At 42.3% G+C, this 23,071-nt stretch overlaps 2 protein-coding genes across 2 annotated transcripts; both read right to left on the reverse strand.

The window, feature by feature from the left end:
• Positions 1 to 2,490: 2,490 nt before the first annotated feature.
• Positions 2,491 to 3,836, reverse strand: LOC109400701 (mucin-2). The gene is made up of 2 exons (XM_019673196.3): positions 3,570 to 3,836; positions 2,491 to 3,509 (listed from the first exon to the last, which is right to left on the reverse strand). The coding sequence occupies exons 1-2, from the start codon at positions 3,640 to 3,642 to the stop codon at positions 2,491 to 2,493; spliced, it is 1,092 nt and encodes a 363-aa protein (XP_019528741.3). The 5' UTR covers positions 3,643 to 3,836.
• A 15,392-nt stretch (positions 3,837 to 19,228) lies between these two features.
• Positions 19,229 to 22,085, reverse strand: LOC115269638 (mucin-2). Its single transcript, XM_062848494.1, has 2 exons — positions 21,863 to 22,085; positions 19,229 to 19,872 (listed from the first exon to the last, which is right to left on the reverse strand). Exons 1-2 carry the CDS (start codon positions 22,083 to 22,085, stop codon positions 19,229 to 19,231), a joined length of 867 nt encoding a protein of 288 aa, XP_062704478.1.
• Between the last annotated feature and the right edge of the window lie 986 nt (positions 22,086 to 23,071).

Below are 23,071 nucleotides of genomic sequence, written 5' to 3' on the forward strand. Positions count from 1 at the left end.
GCTTTGGCTCCTCGTGTTTTTGTTCATTCTATCGCGGTTTTGGCGTTCCTGTTGGAGTCCCTCCTGTATAATCTGCAGAATTCCCCCAAAATTATCTACTGGGTTTTCTTCAAGAGTCTCTTCTGGGAATTCTTCGGGAGTTCCTTCTGTTAGAATATTTGATTCTTCTGATAATCTTCCAAGAGTTTGTAAAATACTAGAGAACAATTCCTGACCAGAGTGCCGAAGGGCTCTGACACTCCAAATCTAAGCTACGGAAGCCGTTCGGGGTGGGCTACACCCGCCTCTTTTCCAGGGTTGGCTAGACAACGAGTGAAATTTGGGGGTTAATCAGAGAGAAAAAACAATGCACTCGGTCTACTATTCATTCACTTTTTATTTATTGTTACTCACCAAGGAATTGGCATCCCTATCCCACCAATGCAATGTTTTCGTAGTCAACATAACTGGGTTAATCTTAAATGTGGTACTAATGAATATTTGAGAAAGGTCTAAAAATTTTACTATTCAAAGCTTTTTAACTGAAATCATTTTATCAGTAACAACATAAAGTAAGTGAATTATGATATGCCTAAATAATACAAAGGAACTAACTGTAGTGCGATCGGCGAGTATGCGGGTGCTTCCGAAGAACTTTATTGATCTGAGTTCCACGTACCGAATTTTTAATCACATGTACCCTTTTCGTTGCTGAGATCATTCCCAAGAAACAGAAGTAGTTGAACAACAGTTTCTTAAGCTGCAGTTTGCTGTAGAGTGAATAGTTCCACTCTTGTACAGCAAAATATTTGTTGGGTTGCCATTGATTGTGATTATTATTTTCATTTTGTTGGTTATTTGTTTTCCTCAAGTTATTTTAATTTTTTTCTGAAGGGTCTTCGACATTGGCGTAGCTAGCTTTTTCTTTTTTCTCACTCACTCTCCTACACAAACACGAGAAAGAGAAGGATGAAAGAGGGGGCACAGGCCCCCTCTTGCAACCCGCTCTTTCTTGTGCTTGTTTAGGAGAATGAGTAAGAAAAAAGAAAAAGCTAGCTACGCCAATGGTCTTCGATGCGGTTTCTCGTTAGATTTCCCCTAGAAAATTATCAAAAAGTTTTTCTCTAAATTACTTTTGTTTTTTCATGGAAAAATCTCAAATGACTTTGCTTTGTCACACAATTGAGATTTCCACAATATTTTTTTGGGGAACAAACCGAGCATCACACTGCATGCCAGACCATATTCGTAAAATCCCACAATTTACAAAGAAGGCATGTTAGTTCAAAGTCTGCATAATGTGAGTTATGTTAAACACATTCATTTTTTTCATATCTACACACAAAGTGTAGAATTAGCATAAGTTAAAATACACGATAGTAAAAATTAAAAAAAAAATCTACAACCGCAGCATCCAGGAGATATACACGATCATATATAAATGGTATATTGTTAAATATTGCGACATTTGCACCCATTTAGACTCGGCCGAAATTCATTATCATCACAGTCGAATTTCGCACACGACTTCGCAGCGGCTGACATACACAAATTCGGTTGAGTTCATCACAGGGGCGTCGGATGCACAGCGGATAAACCAAATAAGTTTGATTTGTGTCAATTGCCGCTGGGAAATGATAATTCAGTGGATTTTCAAATTATCACAGTAGTTTAAACATTAATGAGAAACCCAATAGTTCCAAGAAACCATTTGAATCGCAGGTACGATACAACATGAAGTCGGGCTTCTTGTTCATGTAAACTTCTGTGATACTGCTACTGAGTTATGCAAACCGTAAGTTATACGTCTCGCAATAATTGTTTTATCCAACTCATTATCTCACCCGTTTTTTTATAACGTATATTCAGCAATGCGGAACGGCCTGTCTGGAAACGTGCGACACGAGTTGAGTAGGTGGTTCACTGCGTGAAACTATGCATCAGTTTTGTTTTTCTTTCGGGATGGGACTGGGGCTAGGTGCGGACTGCTCAAAACTAGAAGTGCATTCGGCGACAACACCGGATATGTGTACTTAGTTTGGGTTTCTCCATTAGATTGGTTTGCTGTAACTAAAATATTATCAATCCAGTCGAAATACGGAATTTGGTGCGAGCGAACATCGATTTTTCTCTAAATCCATGCGTCGGACCTAACTTCGGGACTTAAGCGCTGTTTAGTGGACCTGAAGATTTACACAGCGAACCCCTTTCGAAATTTGATCCGGATTGTGGATTTGGAGAAAGTTAGAATTTCGCTCGCACCAAATTCCGGGTTTCGACTGGATTGATAATACTCACAACCAGGGATAAGCGCGGAAATCGACCCCTTCGGCTCGTAGGGCTTACACCATGCCAAAGTCACTTACGCTGCAAGCACACATTTCCATATATTATGAAAATAATGAAAAGACTCTGATTTCAACAGACCAGTAAAGAAAAAGTCAGTTTAAGATTCTTTAACGAGTTGAACACTTTGTCATAAATAGCTACATTACAAATTAATAATTATATTCAAGGGCAACTACATGGAGTAGTAGCACAATTGCAGGGCGGAGGAGCTGCAGTTGTAGTAGTGGCACAGTCACAAGGAGGGGCTTCAGGTGTCGTAGTAGGACAATCACAAGGCGGTGCTTCCGTTGTAGTTGTGCCACAATCACATGGAGGTGCCTCCGGTGTCGTGGTAGGACAATCACAAGGCGGTGCTGCAGTTGTAGTAGTAGAACAGTCACATGCTGGTGATTCAGTTGTAGTAGAAGCACAGTCACATGGAGGTGCTTCGGGTGTAGTAGTGGCACACTCACAAGGGGGTGCTTCAGGTGTTGTAGTAGGACATTCACAAGGAGGTGCTGCAGTTGTAGTAGTAGCACAATCACATGGAGGGGCTTCAGGCGTAGTAGTTGGACAATCACAAGGAGGTGCTACCGTTGTAGTTGTGCCACAATCACAAGGCGGTGCTGCAGTTGTAGTAGTAGTTTCGCAGCCACATGGAGGTGCCTCAGGTGTAGTAGTAGCACATTCACATGGAGGTGCTTCAGGTGTAGTAGTACCGCAGTCACATGGCGGAGCTTCAGGTGTAGTAGTAACACAATCACATGAAGGTGCAGCAGTTGTTGTAGTAGAACAATCACACGGAGGCGCCTCAGGTGTAGTAGTAGAACATTCACAAGGAGGTGCTTCAGTTGTAGTAGTTTCGCAGCCACATGTAGGTGCCTCAGGTGTAGTAGTAACACAATCACAAGGAGGTGCTTCAGTCGTCGTAGTAGTAGGTGCTGCAGTAGTAGTTGTCCTGCATTTACATGGTCGCTTGCACCGTTTCTTCTTTTTGGTAGTTGGTGCTACCGTTGTCGTTGTTATATCAGGACAATCACAAGCTAACACACAGACCCCATACGAATCACGAACATATCCATCTTTACAAAAGCATCCCGATACACAAATCGCTGGGCACAAATCACAACCGTCCAAGTTGTCACAGGATTTTTCGCACATTGATCCACATATCCGGTACTCTTCGTTCGGATCATCACAATCTGCAATAACAACGAGATCTTTGCATAAAACTGTATGTTTAACCTTTTATCCGAACTTACCCTTGCTAGGGCATACCCTCGCGTCGAGGGTTTCCAACGATAGCAGAATTAGTACTGCAATAACCGATCTCATAGTGAAACCTCCATCCCGGAATCGAGCATGGTTTTATAGCTTCCGTAGAAGGAACTGAAACTTCCTGGCTGTGCACGTGTGAATGCGCCTGTTGCGCAATCGTGCCATATCATTTAGTTACTTATTGACTGTTACCAAATAGTTAAACCCAAAATGCCGTCATGCTCAGAGTTGGGCAGGTTGATAAATTTATTGCTTATTATTAATGACATCATGCCTAGATGGATGAGCTCACCCAAATGACGAAATTTGCAATCAGGCCGATCATGTGCTGGTAGATGACCAACACTTCTCGGACGTCATTAAATTTATGTTAGAACCAGAGAAGAAAATTGTCAGACAAAAGAGACAAAAAACAAGCAACAAAGAAGGCGCGGCGATTAATCTTTATCCCAACTGGTGACAGATAATGACATGATCTCGAAATTTTTTGTTGCGTAATTTTCAACTCTTTAACCTTAGTAAGGTCTTGGGGTCTTTTTAGACCTTTTCCGAATTTCAATTCGCTATAGCTTTTGTTTCGAAAGGCCTAGAAATCTGAAATTTTCAGACAATTATTTTTTTGTGGAAAACTATCATTTCCATTCATCAAAAACATTGGACGACCCCTAGGGGAGCTCCCATAAAAAAAGTTACAAATAAGACCCTGGGGTCATTTTTGACCCCAAACTTTGAACGGCTCTCAAAAATCAGTGGCTGGGCCGATTTTGATTTTCTTTGGCCCAAATGAAAGCCACACATGTCTAGTTTTCAAAACCCCCGGAGAGTTCCGGATTTGGTCACTGTGGCCACCGGGAACCTGCTTCAACTGAAAAATGCCGCTTTAGAGACCCTAACTTTGGCAAGCTATAACTTTGCAACCAAACAAGTAATCAGGACCGTTCAAGAATCGTTGGAAAGGTATTCACGTGGACTTTGATTAAAGACATTAATATTGACTAATTCTTAAGAACCGGTTCCGGAAATCCGGAACATCCGGAACATCCGGAAAGTAATGTTTTTCACGATAATGTGCTAGAAAGCACATTCATATTATTTACAGGATAGAAGTTTTTGCATCAAACGACGGGCTTGGTGGTCTAGTGGCTACAGCTTCTGATTTATATGCAGAAGGTCCTGGGTTCAATCCCTGGCCCGTCCCTTTCCTCCTACTTTGTATCTTTCTATATACTTTCTCTCTGCTCTCTACATATACAACTCATGTATATAAACATGTTCATAGCCGTCGCTAGAACAGAAACGGGTTGAAAAAGCCGTTTACCTTCTTTCCAAACTTTCACAGCACAGTGTCACAATCCTATTAGAAAACGCCTACAAGTTATGCAATCATGCGAACTGTGCCGCACATCTTCAAAATAATAAAAAAAACACACAATTCTATCACCTTCCCCTGGTATCTACAAACCAATGTGTGAACCTTCTGCCAACCAATTCCCACCAACACTCCAACATCCGCATGAATTTGTGCTGGCGCAGAGGTATATTCGGCCAGATGTGGATACAAACGATTGCAATCATCACTTCCTTACCCCTTCCCCACATTGACCAGCAACCTGACGTGGCAGGCGCCATTGTCGCCTAAAAATAGAAGATCACCGACGCTCACACACTGAAGATGCCTGCTAGTCCCCGGCAGTTATCTCATTGGTCCTTGTGTGAGTGTAGCTGGTCTGGCGATACTGGAGTAGCATCCACGGGCGGTCAATCAAGCTCAAGCTCAAGCTCAAGATAGAAGTTTTTGCATCAAACTTCTTTAGGCCATAATACAGTCTGTCGAGAACTATTTCTGTATGTTTCTGGTTATGTCCCGTCCTTCTGGAACCGGTTCCAGGGATCCCACAAGATGGCCAACGAGTTGACTGTAACAAAATTGAACAGTTTTCCGCGCTAAACACATCTGCGTTGGTTAACTCATAATGAAATCTCAATAATTCTACATGCTCCATATTGTTGTGATATGTAAAAATATTGTTGGCCATTGTGGTCTTATGTGGCCACCGGAGTGACCACCGGAGAAACCCGTATTGAGGGACTTCCATGTTATTGCACAAAGATAGGCATTCGACGGCTCTAACTTCATGATTTTTCATGGCCATGTGGCTTCTGGCATTAAATAGAAGAATTTCCCATTCTGGTCTGTTTTGGCCACCGGAGTGACCACCGGAGAAATCCGTATTGAGGGAGTTTCATGTTTTTGCAACAAAGATAGGCATTCGACGGCTCTAACTTCATGATTTTTCATGGCCATGTAGCTTCTGGCATTCAAAAGAAGAATTGACCACAATGGTCTGTTTTGGCCACCGGAGTGACCACCGGAGAAATCCGTATTGAGGGAGTTTCATGTTTTTGCAACAAAGATGGGCATTCGAAGGCTCTAACTTCATGATTTTTCATGGACATGTTGCTTCTGGTATTAAAAAGAACAATTGAATATTCTGGTTCGCTTTGGCCACCGGAGTGACCACTGGTGAAATCCGTATTGAGGGAGTTTCATGTTTTTGCAACAAATATAGGCATTCGACGGCTCTAACTTCATGATTTTTCATGGCCATGTGGCTTCTGGCATTAAAAAGAAGAATTGACCATTCTGGTCCGTTTTGGCCACCGGAGTGACCACCGGAAAAAATCGCATTGAGGGACTTCCATGTTTTTGCAACAAAGATGGGCATTCGACGGCTATAACTTCATGATTGTATACTACTTTGACTATTCTGGTCTGCTTGGCTATCGGAGTGACCACCTGGAGAAACACATACTAGGGAACTCCTATGTTTATTTTTAAACGCTCATATTATCTAGATTTATCACCAGAAGCAGTCTTTCGACGGCTCAATTTGCATGCTTCGACACGCGACATATTTTCTTTATGCTCAGTTGTTATTCTTATTGTTCAACAAGGTTATTCTGTAGTAGAGGCAATTCATGTTAAAATATACTGCGATTCTTGCAGTCTGATACTGCACTGTCAATGGTAATATGGTTAGTTCGAGAATTGAGGATAGTTTTACTTCGGTTCACAAACAAACCTTTCATCGTATATTTTGGTTAACACCACTTAACGTTTTGGTCGTCTATGTTCACTGTTCTTGAAAATCACATCGTTTCTTTTCATTATCTTTTTAGATACGTCCACATTATTTGTTAGTACAGTGGCGTTTTGGTTTTCTCACTAGTCGTTTTAATCACTACTCGCCCAAATTCACGGTTTTCTGTTCGATTATATCACGATTTTCATTTCGTTTTTATCACACTTGTTTTAAATCATTCCGAAATCAATATAAAATCAATACAGCATTGTCCAGTCCACCAAAACAGTTAAAAAATATAAGCTACGACGTATATATTTTGCAGCGAAACGGTTTTCGATAAAAAATTTACACTTATTTCTCGTTTCGCTAAATTCTCGGTTTCGTTTATATCACGGTAAAATTTTTTTTGACCGTGATAAAACCGAAAAACCACTGTACTTGATATGCTTTCTCCTTTCTTGCTGGCTCTATTTTCTTATACTTACGTGAAGTCAGCTTTTTCAGATTGAAAAGTTGTCTTAGTTGGTAGGAGAAGGGCTTTTTTGAGGAAGACAAACAATGTTTCACTTGAATTGGGGAATTGTCAAGTTCTGCAATCGAGGAATTCAGTCACAAATATTATCCATTTAGTGAGTTTTATGAACACTTCGCAATTCTTCAATCTATATATATAAAAATGCAGTGGCATACTACGTGGGACCGCGCATAACTTGCGAATGGAAGGTCCGATTTTGGTCGTCTTAGTTTTGTTCTGTTAGTTTTCACCCAAGGAAGGTTTATGAGGCAAAAACATGGAAAAATTGAGAGTTTTTGAAAATCGATCTTCCATACATTTTGACCGGGGTCTTGGTTGGCTGGAAACATGAAACGTCAAAATACGCAGTAGGCAAGACAAAGTTTGCCGGGTACAGCTAGTTTTTTTAATAAAATTAATTCGTCTAGTAGTTTCAACTGGCATACTCTTAAAGTTCCACGGAGGATTCCTTTCGAGTCCGACTGACATCAAGGAATACAATTAAGGAAAATGTGCGTGCTGCCCAGGGGCAGAATTTCAAACCAAATATCTCATCAATGAAGAATACAGTCTCTCCAATATTGCAGAATTCTGAGCCATGAGATTTTTAAAATTTGCGTGTTTACTGGTGCCACCTAGAGGCAGAATTCTTTCACAAGTGTCCCATTTTGTGCAAGTCTATGTCATACTGATCAACTTTGCCGAAGACACCATCTTCCTAAGTTATTAGGATTCTGAGCTAAACAATTTCTAAAATTTGCAAGTTCACTAGCGCCACCTAATGTCAGAACTGGGAAACAAGGTTTCCGTTTTATGTAAATCTATGTCATACTGGTCAATTTTGTTGAAGACACCAACTTTCTTAGTTATCGGGGGGAGCGACACTAGTTTTGCTGAGCCGAAAAACTTCCAAAAAAAAGTCGAAAAAAAGGTAAACGCCGCCTAGTGGCAGAAATTTAAAACAAGTGTTTATTTTTATGTAAGTTTATGTCATACTGATCAACTTTGCCGAAGACACCATCTTTCTAAGTTATCAGGATTCTGAGTTATGAGTTTTCTAAAATTTGCATGTTCACTAGCGCCGCCTAGTGGCAGAATTGCGAAACAAGTGTTTATTTTTATGTAAGTTTATGTCATACTGATCAACTTTGCCGAAGACACCAACTTTCTAAGTTATCAGGATTCTGAGCTATGAGATTTCTAACATTTGCATGGTCACTAGCTCCGCCTAGTGGCAGAATTGCGAAACAAGTGTTTATTGTTATGAATGTTTATGTCATTCTGATTAACTTTTCCAAAGACACCAACTTAATAAGTTATCGGGGGGAGCGACACTAGTTTTGCCAAGCCAAAAAACTACAAAAAAATCGGAAAAAGACGAAAAAAACGGTAAACGCCACCTAGTGGCAGAATTTTGAAACATGTGTTTAGTTTTTATGTAAGTTTATGGCATACTGCTCAACTTTGCCGAAGACATCATCTTTCTAAGTTATCAGGATTCTGAGCTATTAGTTTTCTAAAATTTGCATGTTCACTAGCGCCGCCTAGTGGCAGAATTGCGAAACAAGTGTTAATTTTTATGTAAGTTTATGTCATACTGATCAACTTTGCCGAAGACACCAACTTCGTAAGTTATCAAGATTCTGAGCTATGAAATTTCTAAAATTTGCATATTCATTAGCGCCGCCCAGTGGAGGAATTTTGAACTTCGCAACTCATCGTCAGTAAGTTATTGGCGTACCCAACAACTTTTCCGAAGACACTATCCTTCCAAATTATCAGGGTCTTGAGCTGTCGCATATCGTAACGTTTGCTTGACAACCTGATATGGTTTCTGTAGTGCAATTTAGCATCAAACTGTTGATGGTCCCTCTAGCGGCCAAGTTGCTAACTAATCCTATGAACCAAAGTTCTAAATGGTAGATCTTATCAAGCTCTAAAACTTTGCCGAAGAAAGTATTGCGCTAACTCTTAACACACCCGAGATAATAGGCCATACCCCCAAAAGGCCGAAAACCCATAAGCTCTTAGTCTCCTATTAAGCGGATTCCTATTGCGCCCCCAAACCAGTGATCTTATAAGAGTCTCGACTGTATATACAAAGTTATAAAATAGGTTGAAAGAGACTGGCCAGGGCAAGGGATAAAACCCAGTGCCCAGGAGTAATCAGGAACATTAAACATCAAACCACAAAGTCCGTCAAATGAATCAGAGCCTTAATTCAATAAAGCTTTCAACAACAGTATAGTAAAATTTCCACAACTGTCGTATACACAATATTTGCGCCGATAAATAAATAACGTATGATGAACATCCAGCTACGCCTCTGACAACATCACGATTGGTAACCCCTAAAAAATTTCTTGCGCCCCGTTGTTGATCCTCATCATCATATGCTCGATCATTATCCTCGTTTCGTTCCAACTACTTTGTGTGGCCTCCCAAAAACCAAACTGTCGTTAATTTATTCTTCATCATCACTTCGTCGTCGTCTCGTCGCCGTCGCCGTGGACCGAGCCAGTGCCAAAACGGACCAGAATGGTAAATTCTTCTTTTTAATGCCAGTAGCCACATGGCCATGAAAAATCATGAAGTTAGAGCCGTCGAATGCCTATATTTGTTGCAAAAACATGAAACTCCCTCAATACGGATTTCTCCGGTGGTCACTCCGGTGGCCAAAGCGAACCAGACTATTCAATTGTTCTTTTTAATACCAGAAGCAACATGTCCATGAAAAATCATGAAGTTAGAGCCTTCGAATGCCTATTTTTGTTGCAAAACATGAAACTCCCTCAATACGAGTTTCTCCGGTGGTCACTCCGGTGGCCAAAACAGACCATTGTGGTCAATTCTTCTTTTCAATGCCAGAAGCCACATGGCCATGAAAAATCATGAAGTTAGAGCCGTCGAATGCCTATCTTTATTGCAAAAACATGAAACACCCTCAATACGGATTTCTCCGGTGGTCACTTCGGTAGCCAAAACAGACCAGAATGGGCAATTCTTCTATTCAATGCCAGAAGCCACATGGCCATGAAAAAACATAAAGTTAGAGCCGTCGAATGCCTATCTTTGTTGCAAAAACATGGAAGTCCCTCAATACGGGTTTCTCCGGTGGTCACTCCGGTGGCCAAAACAGACCAGAATGGTCAATCCTTCTATTTAATGCCAGAAGCCACATGGCCATGAAAAATCATGAAGATAGAGCCGTCGAATGCCTTTCTTCGTTGCAAAAACATGAAACTCCCTCAATACGGATTTCTCCGGCGGTCACTCCGGTGGCCAAAGCGAACCAGAATATTCAATTGTTCTTTTTAATACCAGAAGCAACATGTCCATGAAAAATCATGAAGTTAGAGTTTTCGAATGCCTATCTTTGTTGCAAAAATATGAAACTCCCTCAATACGAGTTTCTCCGGTGGTCACTCCGGTGGCCAAAACAGACCATTGTGGTCAATTCTTCTTTTCAATGCCAGAAGCCACATGGCCATGAAAAATCATGAAGTTAGAGCCGTCGAATGCCTATCTTTATTGCAAAAACATGAAACTCCCTCAATACGGATTTCTCCGGTGGTCACTCCGGTAGCCAAAACAGACCAGAATGGGAAATTCTTCTATTTAATGCCGGATGCCACATGGCCATGAAAAAACATGAAGTTAGAGCCGTCGAATGCCTATTTTTGTTGCAAAAACATGGAAGTCCCTCAATACGGGTTTCTCCGGTGGTCACTCCGGTGGCCACATAAGACCACAATGTCCAACAATATTTTTACATATCACAACAATATGGAGCATGTAGAATTATTGAGATTTCATTAAGAGTTAACCAACGCAGATGTGTTTAGCGCGGAAAACTGTTCAATTTTGTTACAGTCAACTCGTTGGCCATCTTGTGGGATCCCTGGAACCGGTTCCAGAAGGACGGGACATAACCAGAAACATACAGACATAGTTCTCGACAGATTGTATTATGGCCTAAAGAAGTTTGATGCAAAAACTTCTATCCTGTAAATAATATGAATGTGCTTTCTAGCACATTATCGTGAAAAACATTACTTTCCGGATGTTCCGGATTTCCGGAACCGGTTCTTAAGAATTAGTCAATATTAATGTCTTTAATCAAAGTCCACGTGAATACCTTTCCAACGATTCTTGAACGGTCCTGATTACTTGTTTGGTTGCAAAGTTATAGCTTGCCAAAGTTAGGGTCTCTAAAGCGGCATTTTTCAGTTGAAGCAGGTTCCCGGTGGCCACAGTGACCAAATCCGGAACTCTCCGGGGGTTTTGAAAACTAGACATGTGTGGCTTTCATTTGGGCCAAAGAAAATCAAAATCGGCCCAGCCACTGATTTTTGAGAGCCGTTCAAAGTTTGGGGTCAAAAATGACCCCAGGGTCTTATTTGTAACTTTTTTTTAGGGACTAAGGAAGGTTAATAGTCCATTATTGTCGCGCTTATCTTTTATTAGAGTCCGGCGGCGGTCGTACGCCCGCAAGGCATACGGCCACAATGACAGTCGCAGGGCAAAACAAGAGAAAATATGTTCCCGCCTAAAACAAAATCACGTGGGTTTCGCGAAGTGACAGATGTTTTTAAATGTATTTGAGATGAACGGCAAGAGTGGCTCAGTGAAATGAGTATGCTTGCTGTCAAACTCCATATAATGGAATAAAATACTTTTATAATCTGGTGACGCTGTTATGATTAGTAACTGTCGCGATTATATCAGAAGCCAGAGGCAAATAATCGCCATATTCTGATTTATCTTGAAAGGCATAATATTACTGACCCAAAAGCGTAACTGTTTGATGGTAGATCTTCAACAGCGTTGCAGTGCTAAACATGTCTAAACTCTAGTCTAAACTCGTGGTGTACGATCTTTATCCTATTCTGTTCAAGTTGGGACAAACTTTTGTCGCATTGGGTGGATTGTCGCAACAAATGCAGGTTGCGACATTGTCATTATTGTTGCGCGATGGTTGAATTTTGATTCAGTGGACTGGACTGTTTATCAAATTTTATTTGTTTTGCGACAAAACATTGCATATTGTGGCACAGTAATATGCCACACAACGCCAGCGGGATGAACATTCGTTCAGATAGTACCACACGTGCCCCATCCAATTCCGCCTACGAAAACTATAAAATACGTGACAACTCACCGAAGCCCGTCCCATTATGAAATTGACGATAGTTGTGGTTTTGATTCTAACGGTGCAGGCCTTCGAAGCGAGGGTGTGTCCCTGCAAATGTAAATTTAATAGTTAAGCAAGCTTTGAGGAGCCGATTCAAGCTATTCTGTCATTGCAGGTTGCGATGAACCAAACGAAGAGTACCGGATATGCGGATCGATGTGTGAAAGATCGTGTGCCAATCTGAACGACTGCGACCTGTGCCCTGCGGTTTGCGTACCGGGATGCTTCTGTAAGGATGGTTATGTTCGAGATTTGGATGGTGCGTGTATATTACCTTGCGATTGTCCCCCCGTGACTACAACACTGGCGCCAACTACGACTAGAAAGAAGTGTAAATGCAAGCCGCCCACTACGACGACAGAAGCTCCTTGTGCTTGTTCCAGTACTACCACTGAGACTCCCTGCTCGTGCTCTAGTACTACGAGAGCTCCTTGTCGGTAGTTTTGCAATAAATTTATTTTTGTATGGTACATCTCTGAGGGATTCTTTAGGCTATTTTGTTTTAAAGACGCGGACACCGTCTTCAGCCAGAGGCTCCTCCTCCTCTTCTTGGCGTAACGTCCTCACTGGGACAATGCCTGCTTCTCAGCTTATTGTTCTATGAGCTCTTCCACAGTTTTTAACTGAGAGCTTCCTCTGCCAATGACCATTTTGCATGTGTATATCGTGTGGCAGGCACGAAGATACTCTATGCCCAAGGAAGTCAAGGAAATTTCCTTTACGAAAAGATCCTGGACCGACCGGGAATCGAACCCGTCACCCTCAGCATGGTCATGCTGAATACCCGTGCGTTTACCGCCTCGGCTATATGGGCCAGAGGCTGCACAGACTGAATGAAACCTAACACTAGACAAGGGACACACGGAGCAAGCACCAGTGGATACGGAGACGAAACCATTCTCACGAAAAGTTTCATCTCCCGGAGCAGAAATCGAACCCCATATCATGGTTCGATTAGAAGCTTGGTGACCCTAACCGCACGGCTCCGAGGCTATTTTTTTATCTGTATTAACGAGATTTCTAACCCTAGGCTAGTTCATTTCGGAACCCACGCTTTACTTTCCTTCCGAAGGAAGAAATCAAATTTTGTGAGTTTGTCGGGAGTGGAATTAAAGGTCCTCGGCGTGATAATCACGTGCTTTAACCATCACTTCACACCAGGCCCGCTCCACACTTTAGGTTTTAAGTTTAATACTATAGTAAAGCATCCACAAAATGTTCAACTGAATACCATTTAGATTATGAAGTATTCTCACTTACAAAAAATACACGTTGATATACAATAAGAAGGTAGCAGTAAAACTTCAGGTCCTGTCTTGCAAGGCGAACATATCTACCCAGACAACCAGGAGTCGCATAAGAAACCACGGTGTACATCGTATAAAGTACTATTTTAAGTCACTATTGCATATATGTACGGCTGACTAAAAATTTTCATCGCAAATGATGTTATTTTTTGAACTTATTACGATGTATCAAGTAAAGTCTTATAAGAATACAAATCAACTTTTAGAAGGTATGAGTACATCGTAGTAGATGATATTCTGATGTTTTATTGCGATGAACTTTACTTATTCGCAAAAGCGTGCGAGCGAACTCGCAAAATGTCAATTGAATTCGCATAATTGCGTACTGCAATGATTATACGACTTCAATTGGTACTTTTCTTGTTGTGTAAGTTTACCTCGCATTGGTGTATGGATGAAATCACATAAAAGTACAAATAAACTCGTTAAACTGTGCAAACAAACTCGCATAAGCTAGAAGCATTTATGTTGACATTATGCGATTTGATATGTGATAACAATTAAAGAGTTTCTGTTGCACTGTGTATGTAGTGCCCCAAAAGCTACAAGAAAGTGAACAGCCATAGTTATGGTTGCAAAGCCATAATTATTTGTTTTGTTGGCTTGATAATCAAAAATGAGAGGCACTAGCCAGAGAAGGGCAGTGAAAACTGTACGGGAAATGATGCTTCGTCGTTTTTAGCCTGCCAAACACGCACAGCGCAAGTGAACCAAGTGCATTCCAACAAACACTGAGGTGAGTTAGAATATCATGATAATTAATCAGCTTGTTTCATAAGTAGCGTTTGGTGTTGTGTGTGAAGTGTGGCTCGACAATCCAGAGGCCGTTAGTTCGATATCGAGCTGACAAGAATTGTTTTTTTTTTTAATTTTATTAAGTCGCATAAGATGCTGAGTTACGTCGCAATAGTGCACACGGTGCATCGCATAAGATATCGCTTCAAGTCATATAGCGTTATTATTGTTCCGTCAATGCACGTATAGCGCCTCCACTGTTGTACGCATAAGGCACTTTTGCTGCATCTAATGCGATGTAACTTTAACGCATAAAAGTACGTATAACATGAACATAAACTTCATTATACGTGCAAATTAGTTGCCTGGGTAGATAATCGTGTGACCCCGGTGTACGCTACTTTCAGTAAAGGTGAAATAGCAAGCTCGCGTGTCAAGCCTCGAACATGTGCACTTGTCAGCAGCAAAATTTCCGCTACACTCATCTCAGTTTAAACGCTGAATAGTACAGATCTTGGATAACTTCACATAGGCAACCACCCAACCTGTGAAGAATTGTTAGACAAAATGCTCTGTACAAACATAGTTAGTCACGAGTTGACCAATTATCATATCCTTAAATTCTGTTACCTTCCTCAAATATTTTGCCCTTAAGACTCGTCGGTTAACAAACTGGGTAGCAACCCAAGTAACACACTTGTCACAGGAGAGTCACGACAGTGCTAGTTTTTGTTTCGCTGAAGTGATTATTTCGCCGGATTATTTCGCCACTACTGCCGCAACCTTGCTGGCCTCGAATACGTTTGTTATGCTCTATTCAATCGCCGAGGTCATATGTATTGACATCTCCTGCTCCAAAGGGTTGATCCTAACAAAAAAAAAAACAACGTCTGATCCCATGTCTGATCCCTATGTTATGGGCGGCTGATCGACGTCTGAGTGCCAGGGAAGGAATCTAAGCAACATAATAATATGAACCGAGACCAACGACCCCAGCGAACAAAAAGGACTTGTGATTGGAAACTCGGTACGTGGAACTGCTGATCTGTCATTGAGACTCACATACTCGCCGATCTACTGAATGACCGCGGATGCGGCATCGTAGCCCTGCAGGAGGTGTGTTGGACAGGAACCATTGTACGAACGTTCAGAGATAATCTTACCATCTACCAGAGCTACGGCAACACACGTGAGCTGGGAACAGTTTTATCGCGACTTCGACCACTAAATATCTGGTGATAGTCAAAAACTTTCCGTGATCAACAATTACGGTAATGGCGATCGCCACGGTACAACCTAGATCGACTGATGCAACGAGGGGGAGGTCGCTGTGGCCCCGCTAGAGAGGACTGCTGGAGAACAGCAAAAGCAGCCACCAACAACGCAGTCGAAAGCATCATCAGGTACGTGGCAAGGAATCGACGAGACGAATGGTTCGACGAGGATTGTAGAGCGATTGTAGAGGAGAAGAACGCAGCCCGGGTGGTAATGCTGCAGCAAGGAACCCGGCAGAACATGGAACCTTACAAGCAGAAGCGGAAACAGCAGACCCGCCTCTTTCGGGAGAAAAAGCGCCGTCTGGAAGAAGCGGAGTGCGAAGAAATGGAACTGCTGTACCGTTCCCAAGAAACACGGAAGTTCTACCAGAAGCTCAATGCATCCCGCAACGGCTTCGTGCCGCGAGCCGAAATCTGCAGGGATAAGGACGGTGGCCTCTTGACGAACGGACGTGAGGTGATCGAAAGGTGGAAGCAGCACTTCGATCAGCAGCTGAATGGCGTGGAGAACGTAGGCACGGGAGCCCACGGCAACGGAGGAAACGACGACGCCAGTGCAGCGGAGGACGGAAATGAACCAACTCCCACGCTGAGGGAAGTTAAGGATGCCATTCATCAGCTCAAAACCAACAAAGCAGCTGGTAAGGATGGTATCGCAGCTGAACTCATCAATATGAGCTCAGAAAAGCTGGCCACCTGTCTGCATCGGCTGATAGTCAGGATCTGGGAAACCGAACAGCTAAGGCGACCATTTGGAATGCGAGAACCACTGAGCGATCATCATTTTGAATGCTGCCTACAAAATGGTATCTCAAATCCGTCGTCTATCGCCTAAAACGAATGAGTTCGTGGGAAGTTATCGAGCCGGCTTTTTCGGCGGCCGGTCGACAACGGATCAGATCTTCACCGTACGGTATATCATCCAGTAATGCCGTGAATACCAGGTCCCAACGCATCACCTGTTCATCGACTTCAAAGCGGCATACATCAATATTCACCGCACAGAGTTATGGAAAATCATGGACGAAAACAGCTTTCCTGGGAAGCTGACTAGACTGATTAAAGCAACGATTGACCGATTGACGATGTGCAAAACTGCGTAAGGGTTTCGAATTTCGCCGAGGACTGTGACAAGGTGGTGTACTCTCATACCTGTTCTTGACAGAACAATACAACCGCCTGACTACAGTAGACGTTCGATAACTGCAACATGTTTACGTTTCATTTAGCGAACAAAATTCGATGACTGCAACGTCAGACAGGCGTCAACAACAATTGACGTTAAATGAACGCAAAATTCATTTGACCGTTCATTTGGGCTAACTTGGCGCACCGTTTTGACGGATAGCGGTGCGGTAACTGCAAATTTGTTGCACTTACCGGACTTGCAGTTAAAAGGCATTGCAATTAAGGTGAAGAGATGACGAAGCCACACCTCGAATTTTCAAGAGCACAAATCTGAAGAACTAAATGACGGGTAGCACTGAAAAGTTGATCGATTGGTAACCACCAGCGGCTGACCAATCGATCAACTTTTCAGCGCGTTGCGACATTTGGTTCTTCATATTTGTGATTTTTAAAATTCAAGGTGTGACTTCGTTCTATAATCACCTTAAACCGTTTGCATCGACCGAACGTCTACTGTATAAGGTTCATACTCTACTCACACAGCCTCAGGTAACTATGATTTATCAAATGGTGAGTTCGATGATTCTAAGGGTCTCCAAGAGTTCCCTTGAGTAAAGGTTATCGAATTTACGAAAGCTACTAGTTGTATCTAAGAGCACTATGTATGATGCCTCAGGCACCTATGTTCTATCAAGTGTTAGGTTGTAGGTGTGTAGGAGTATCCGAGAACTTCCTGGAAATTAGGGCATCTGACTACTAACGCTTTGAAATACCTTTGGAACCCCCATGAAATCTCTGAATCCCCCTAAACTCCCTCTGAAACCTTCTGAAACGTCCTGCAACGCCTTGAAACGTTTTGAAACGCCTTCGAAACCCCCATGAAACCTCTGGGAAATTCACCTGCAAGCCTCTGACGTCCCCTTAATCCTTCAGGACGCACGCCGTTGTAAAAAGGACAACACAGCGCGAGCGCAGTGCAGATTCAGTATCAAACAAGCGCGTCCAGAACGATGAAACGCCCTGAAACGCTCTGAAACGCCTTGAAATGTTTCAACGTTTTGAAACGCCTCTTTAACATCCCCCTCAAAACCAACAAATCAAAGCCCCCTAAAACCCCCTTTGCAACGCCCTGAAACGCATTGAAACGCCTGAAAACGCTTTGAAACGCCTCTGATATCCCCATGAAACCTTCGTAAAATTTACCTGCGAGTCTCTGACGTCCCCTTAAACCTCCGGAAATCTCAAGAAACGATTTGAAATGTTTTGATACATTTTGAAACGCCTCTTAAACCGCATGAAATCTCCATGACAGCTTCATGAAACCTCCTGAAACGCCCTAAAACATCTACTCGCTTTAAAAAGCTTTGAAACACCTCTCAAACATTCATGAGTTAAGTTCACCTGAGAGCCTCTGTAGTCCCCTAAAACTCCTCTGAAATGCCGCATTGAAACGCCTTCTAACGCTTTAAAAGACCTCTGAGCCCTCTATGAAACCTCCGTAAAAGTTAACTGCGACCCTCTGGCGTTCCCTAAGACCCCCAAAAATCGCAAGAAAACCCCTGGACCGCGTTGAAACGCTTTGCAATGTTTTGAAACACTTTGAAACGTTTCTTAAATGGCATGAAATCTCCGTTAAATTCACCTGAGAGCCTCTGAAGCCCCCTAAAACTCTTATGAAACCTCCTGAAACACCCTGAAACACATTGAACCGCTTTAAACCATCTTTGAAACTCCTCAGCAATAATTGTGAAGCTCACCTGACAGCCTATAAAGCCTCCTAAAACGCCTCTGAAACCTCCTGAAACACATTTAAACGCTTTGAAAAGCATTTAAACATCTTGAAACATCTCTGAAACCCCCGTGAAGTTCACCTGAAAGCCTATGAAGCACCTTAAACGCCCTCTGGAACCTGCTGAGCTAATCAACCATCGTCCACACCGCGAAAATCGGAAGGTTACCGTGGGCGAGTCACGTCATCAGGATATCGGATAGCAACCCGACTAAAATTGTTCTCGAGAGTCATCCGACCGGTACAAGAAGACGTGGTGCACAGCGAGCTAGGTGGAGGACTATTTACGGACCCTTCGCAGAGTGCGGAACTGGAGACACACAGCCATGGACCGAGTAGAATGGAGACGACTGTACAGCAGAGGTCACTTAGGCCTTAGTCTGACCGTTAATCGATTCATGTATTTATATTACTGGCCATTGTTGTACACCTAAAACTCCCTGAAGTGAGGGCCTGTAGACCAACAAGCGTAACCGAAGTTTTTACTGCAATGTGTATATCTAGTATGGTACAGTCAGTGATATACACCCAATCAGGTGCCTCATGGTACATACTGTTGTCAAATTGATCGCACTATACGAGGAATTTCAAATGACCAAAAGGTCGGTTTTATTTAAGGGCAAACGCAGGGAGTAGGGCAATCACATGGAGGCGGCGTTGTAGTACCACAATCACAAGGAGGCGCTTCAGGGGTGGTAGTAGGACAGTCGCACGGAGGTGGCGGAGGGGTCGTGGTAGCGCAATCACAAGGCGGCGCTTCAGGAGTTGTAGTAGGACAGTCACACGGTGGAGGTGGAGGCGTGGTAGTAGCGCAATCACATGGAGGTACTTCAGGTGTGGTAGTAGCACAATCGCACGGCGGTGGTGGTGGTGTAGTAGTAGCGCAGTCGCATGGAGGCGCCTCAGGTGTGGTAGTTGGACAATCACATGGAGGCGCTTCAGGCGTAGTAGTAGCGCAGTCGCATGGAGGCGCCTCAGGTGTGGTAGTTGGACAATCACATGGAGGCGCTTCAGGCGTAGTAGTAGCACAGTCGCACGGAGGAGGTGGTGGAGGAGTCGTAGTAGCGCAATCACATGGAGGGACTTCAGGAGTTGTAGTAGGACAGTCACACGGTGGAGGTGGAGGCGTGGTAGTAGCGCAATCACATGGCGGTGCCTCAGGTGTGGTAGTAGGGCAATCGCATGGAGGTGGTGTAGGCGTACAATCACAGTCCCGCTTTATACGCCCTAGTTGCTCTCCACTTAGATCATCGGAACCTGAAACGAAAATCACATTTCACAATTTTCACTGATTAAACTATTTAGCTGTCCATCCAACTAACTCTTGCTAGGGATAACTCTGGCACTAATGTTCTGCACCAATAGAAGAACTACAACAATAATTGCCGACCTCATGATTGAAACATGCATTGAGAATACAGAATAGGCGTTATATAGGTCCTTTAGGAGGAAACGAATCTCTCAAGCATAGGACGTGCATTTGCTTGAAAAAATATTCTGGCATGTCAATTGCTAGGCTAGGGATATCAGTACAGTGTTTCAATTCATGGCACGTGTTTTTTTCTTCCTCATACATTTTGATTTTTTTTATAAATTTTTATGAGTTATCTCAATGTTATGGTTGGAGTAAGACAAGCAGATTTCTGTCTATTCTCCTCTATACACTGAGCGTTTAGTAATTGTCCATCTATCAATCGCGCTAGGTACATATTGAACAGATACACCTTGTTTGATTCTTTGGGCAGATTGTTTGGAGTGATCTGGGATCTACGAACAGATCCAAAATAATGATCATCTCATCAAATGCTGTTTTTTGATTAACAAATGGATTTTAGATTTTCACATACATTATCCTCAATCAACCAATCATAAGAAATATTTTCCCGAATGTTCATTTGTTTCTGCTTTGAGCAACGTCATTTGTAGTTTCCGAAGAGTTGGAATGTTGTTAACAACGGTCACGAATGGCGCGGTTAAGTTTTATTGAAAATATGTGACGTCCTGCAAAACACTTTTTTATGAACGGAACCACAGTCAACCGCGTTGGACAATGAGGTTCAATGTCTTCTTTACGTGCTGTGGCATATATCGGTGTCAATCTACTTAAACTCAAACTACGGTATAGGTCGGCTGGAATAATAGTTTTTTTTTGCATAAAATTCTATGACCAACAAGTTAGCCGTAGAACAAGAGTGCAGAATGATTCAATATATTTTTTATTAAAAAAAAATCTGCATCCGCAAAGGGTGTGCGCATAACAGTAGCACTATTATACTATATGTTGGTCACATTGAGAGTTGAAGAATACGTAATTGATAACCATCATCAATGAAAACTCGAAAGCAGATTTCTCATTCAAAACTTAAATGTTTGCATTGAAAATGTATTCACTGTATTCTACTCCCCACCCGCAACACAGAAGATACATGTATGTTCGCAAAAATTACAGTTTTGAACTAGAAAACTACTTTTGCACTTTCAAGATTACGATTGTATCAATGACGACTTCTTCAACTTTAACAGCTAGTTGGGCGTGCGCAGACCATTTCTTCATCTTCTCGGATAGCCTTGGTTCTATTGAGGCACTCCGGTCGATGAAACTAGTAAGGTACGCATCTTAATGTGCCATTAGACTGTTTGTCTTGTCATTATTCCATATCTGGCGTTCCATTTGAATAGGTCGAATCTACATAGGAATCACAGCAAACATACGACCTATTCAAATCAAACGCCTGAAATATTTGTCATTGAAGTCCGACATTTATCTAAAGTTTCTATGGTTCACGTTGTGTTGGGCTTGTTTGACCAAATATTTGTCAGATCTAACGGGACCTTTACTTTCTTACAAAAATAAGAGAACATAAGGGTCCCATTACACATGACAAATACATATTTGGCCAAACAAGCCCAACAAATGATCAAGGTGAATCATGGCAACGTTGATAAATGTCGGACTACAATGACAAATATATTTGCCCATCTAATGGACTCTTAGGTAATTGTTCACTGGTCGAAAGATCATACAAGATTATCTTTGTATTGGTCCCCTCACATCACTGAATCTATGGCACTGAGAAAGCGGACTTCCTCACAAAGCTAGGCACACAAGAAGGCAAGATCTATGATAGAAAAATTTCACACAATGTTTTTTTATTTTGTTCGCCAAAGTTCTCTTCAAAGGGGCCGTCCATATATGTATTTTACAAACACAATTTGCCTACTAAATATTCCAAAAAATCGCAAAAACCTAGCCCACTATCGGTAGCAAAGGCAATCGCGGACGGAGCCACGATAGCGGACCACGTGGTCTGCAGACGGGTGGAAAGGGTATCGGAATCGGTATCGGTACCGGTATTATCAACGGCGGTAATGGTTCCGGCGCACGTCTCACTCTCTTCTTGGGACACTTGGAAGCTGGAACACAGGGCCCGTGACAATTCAGCCGCACGAAGCCATCCACGCAAAAACATCCCGGAACGCACTGCTCGTCCTCACAGGGTTGATCAATGCCAAGGTGGTCACATGTCTTCTCGCAAGCTAAACCACACTGTTGGTACACCTCGTTGGGACCACTGCACACTGTGGGAGAAATGTGCATGAGATGCTTGCACGTGTACGAACGGTTTTTCAATACTTACAATTGTAAGCAAAAGCGCATGTAGAGATTAGTACAACCACTGTTAACTTCAACAAATTCTTCATTCTACAAAAAAAAAAACGAGTAGCAATTCTCGTTGGAACTGTTCGGTAGTAACTGATGGAAAGCTCTCGCTTTGTAGCTACGGCAATGCCAAAACAAATAGAATTGTTTATGTGCTAGGAATGTGCGTGGTATGTTTGTGCTAATGCACTATAGACGTGTAAATAACATCAACTGAGTGATATCAGTTTTGAAGCTACTGGATACCTAATGTTTATTTTAAAATTTATCTACTATTTCGAACAGGGCAAAGCAAAGACTACAGAAGTTCGGGTCAAATATATTGGGTGAGAAGGTCACTAGAATCATAGCCTACCTCTATAACAATGCTTCTTGACTAGTCTGTAGGATAATATGAGATGATGGCATGCGATAAGTTTGTACAAAAAAGCATGAATTCATACTAAACAATAAACCAATAAAGAAAATATGTGTGCTCCCACCCCAAAAACAGCATATTTATGTTATTGGGCTCTTATTGGGATATAGCACAGATAGTCAATCTTATTATGATTCAATGCCCTTTAACCTCTCCATACATGTCCTCTTGAACGTGAAATGTACTACTTCTAGACCTACCCATTAGGGTACACAGCTATGATAAGGAACCGCAAATAGTTATACAGACAAACAGACGTAACACATTTGAATCCGTCGCCCAGAAAAACTACCATCACCTGGTGGAAAAGTTGCACGAATCACTGTGTTGTGCAATATCGTCAACAGAAGGCGCAAGTGTGAAACGTCAAACGCATA

This window comes from Aedes albopictus, chromosome 2 (assembly GCF_035046485.1).
Source record: "Aedes albopictus strain Foshan chromosome 2, AalbF5, whole genome shotgun sequence".
Classification (NCBI taxonomy): domain Eukaryota; kingdom Metazoa; phylum Arthropoda; class Insecta; order Diptera; family Culicidae; genus Aedes; species Aedes albopictus.

Coding starts and splice junctions, on each gene's coding strand:
- LOC109400701 (XM_019673196.3), bottom strand. CDS start 3,642: ATGAGATCGGTTATTGCAGTACTAATTCTGCTATCGTTGGAAACCCTC. Junction 3,510..3,569: donor GAGGGTATGCCCTAGCAAGG/GTAAGTTCGGAT, acceptor TTGTTATTGCAG/ATTGTGATGATCCGAACGAA.
- LOC115269638 (XM_062848494.1), bottom strand. CDS start 22,085: ATGTTTTTGCGTGGATGGCTTCGTGCGGCTGAATTGTCACGGGCCCTG. Junction 19,873..21,862: donor TGCTACCGATAGTGGGCTAG/GTTTTTGCGATT, acceptor TTTTCGTTTCAG/GTTCCGATGATCTAAGTGGA.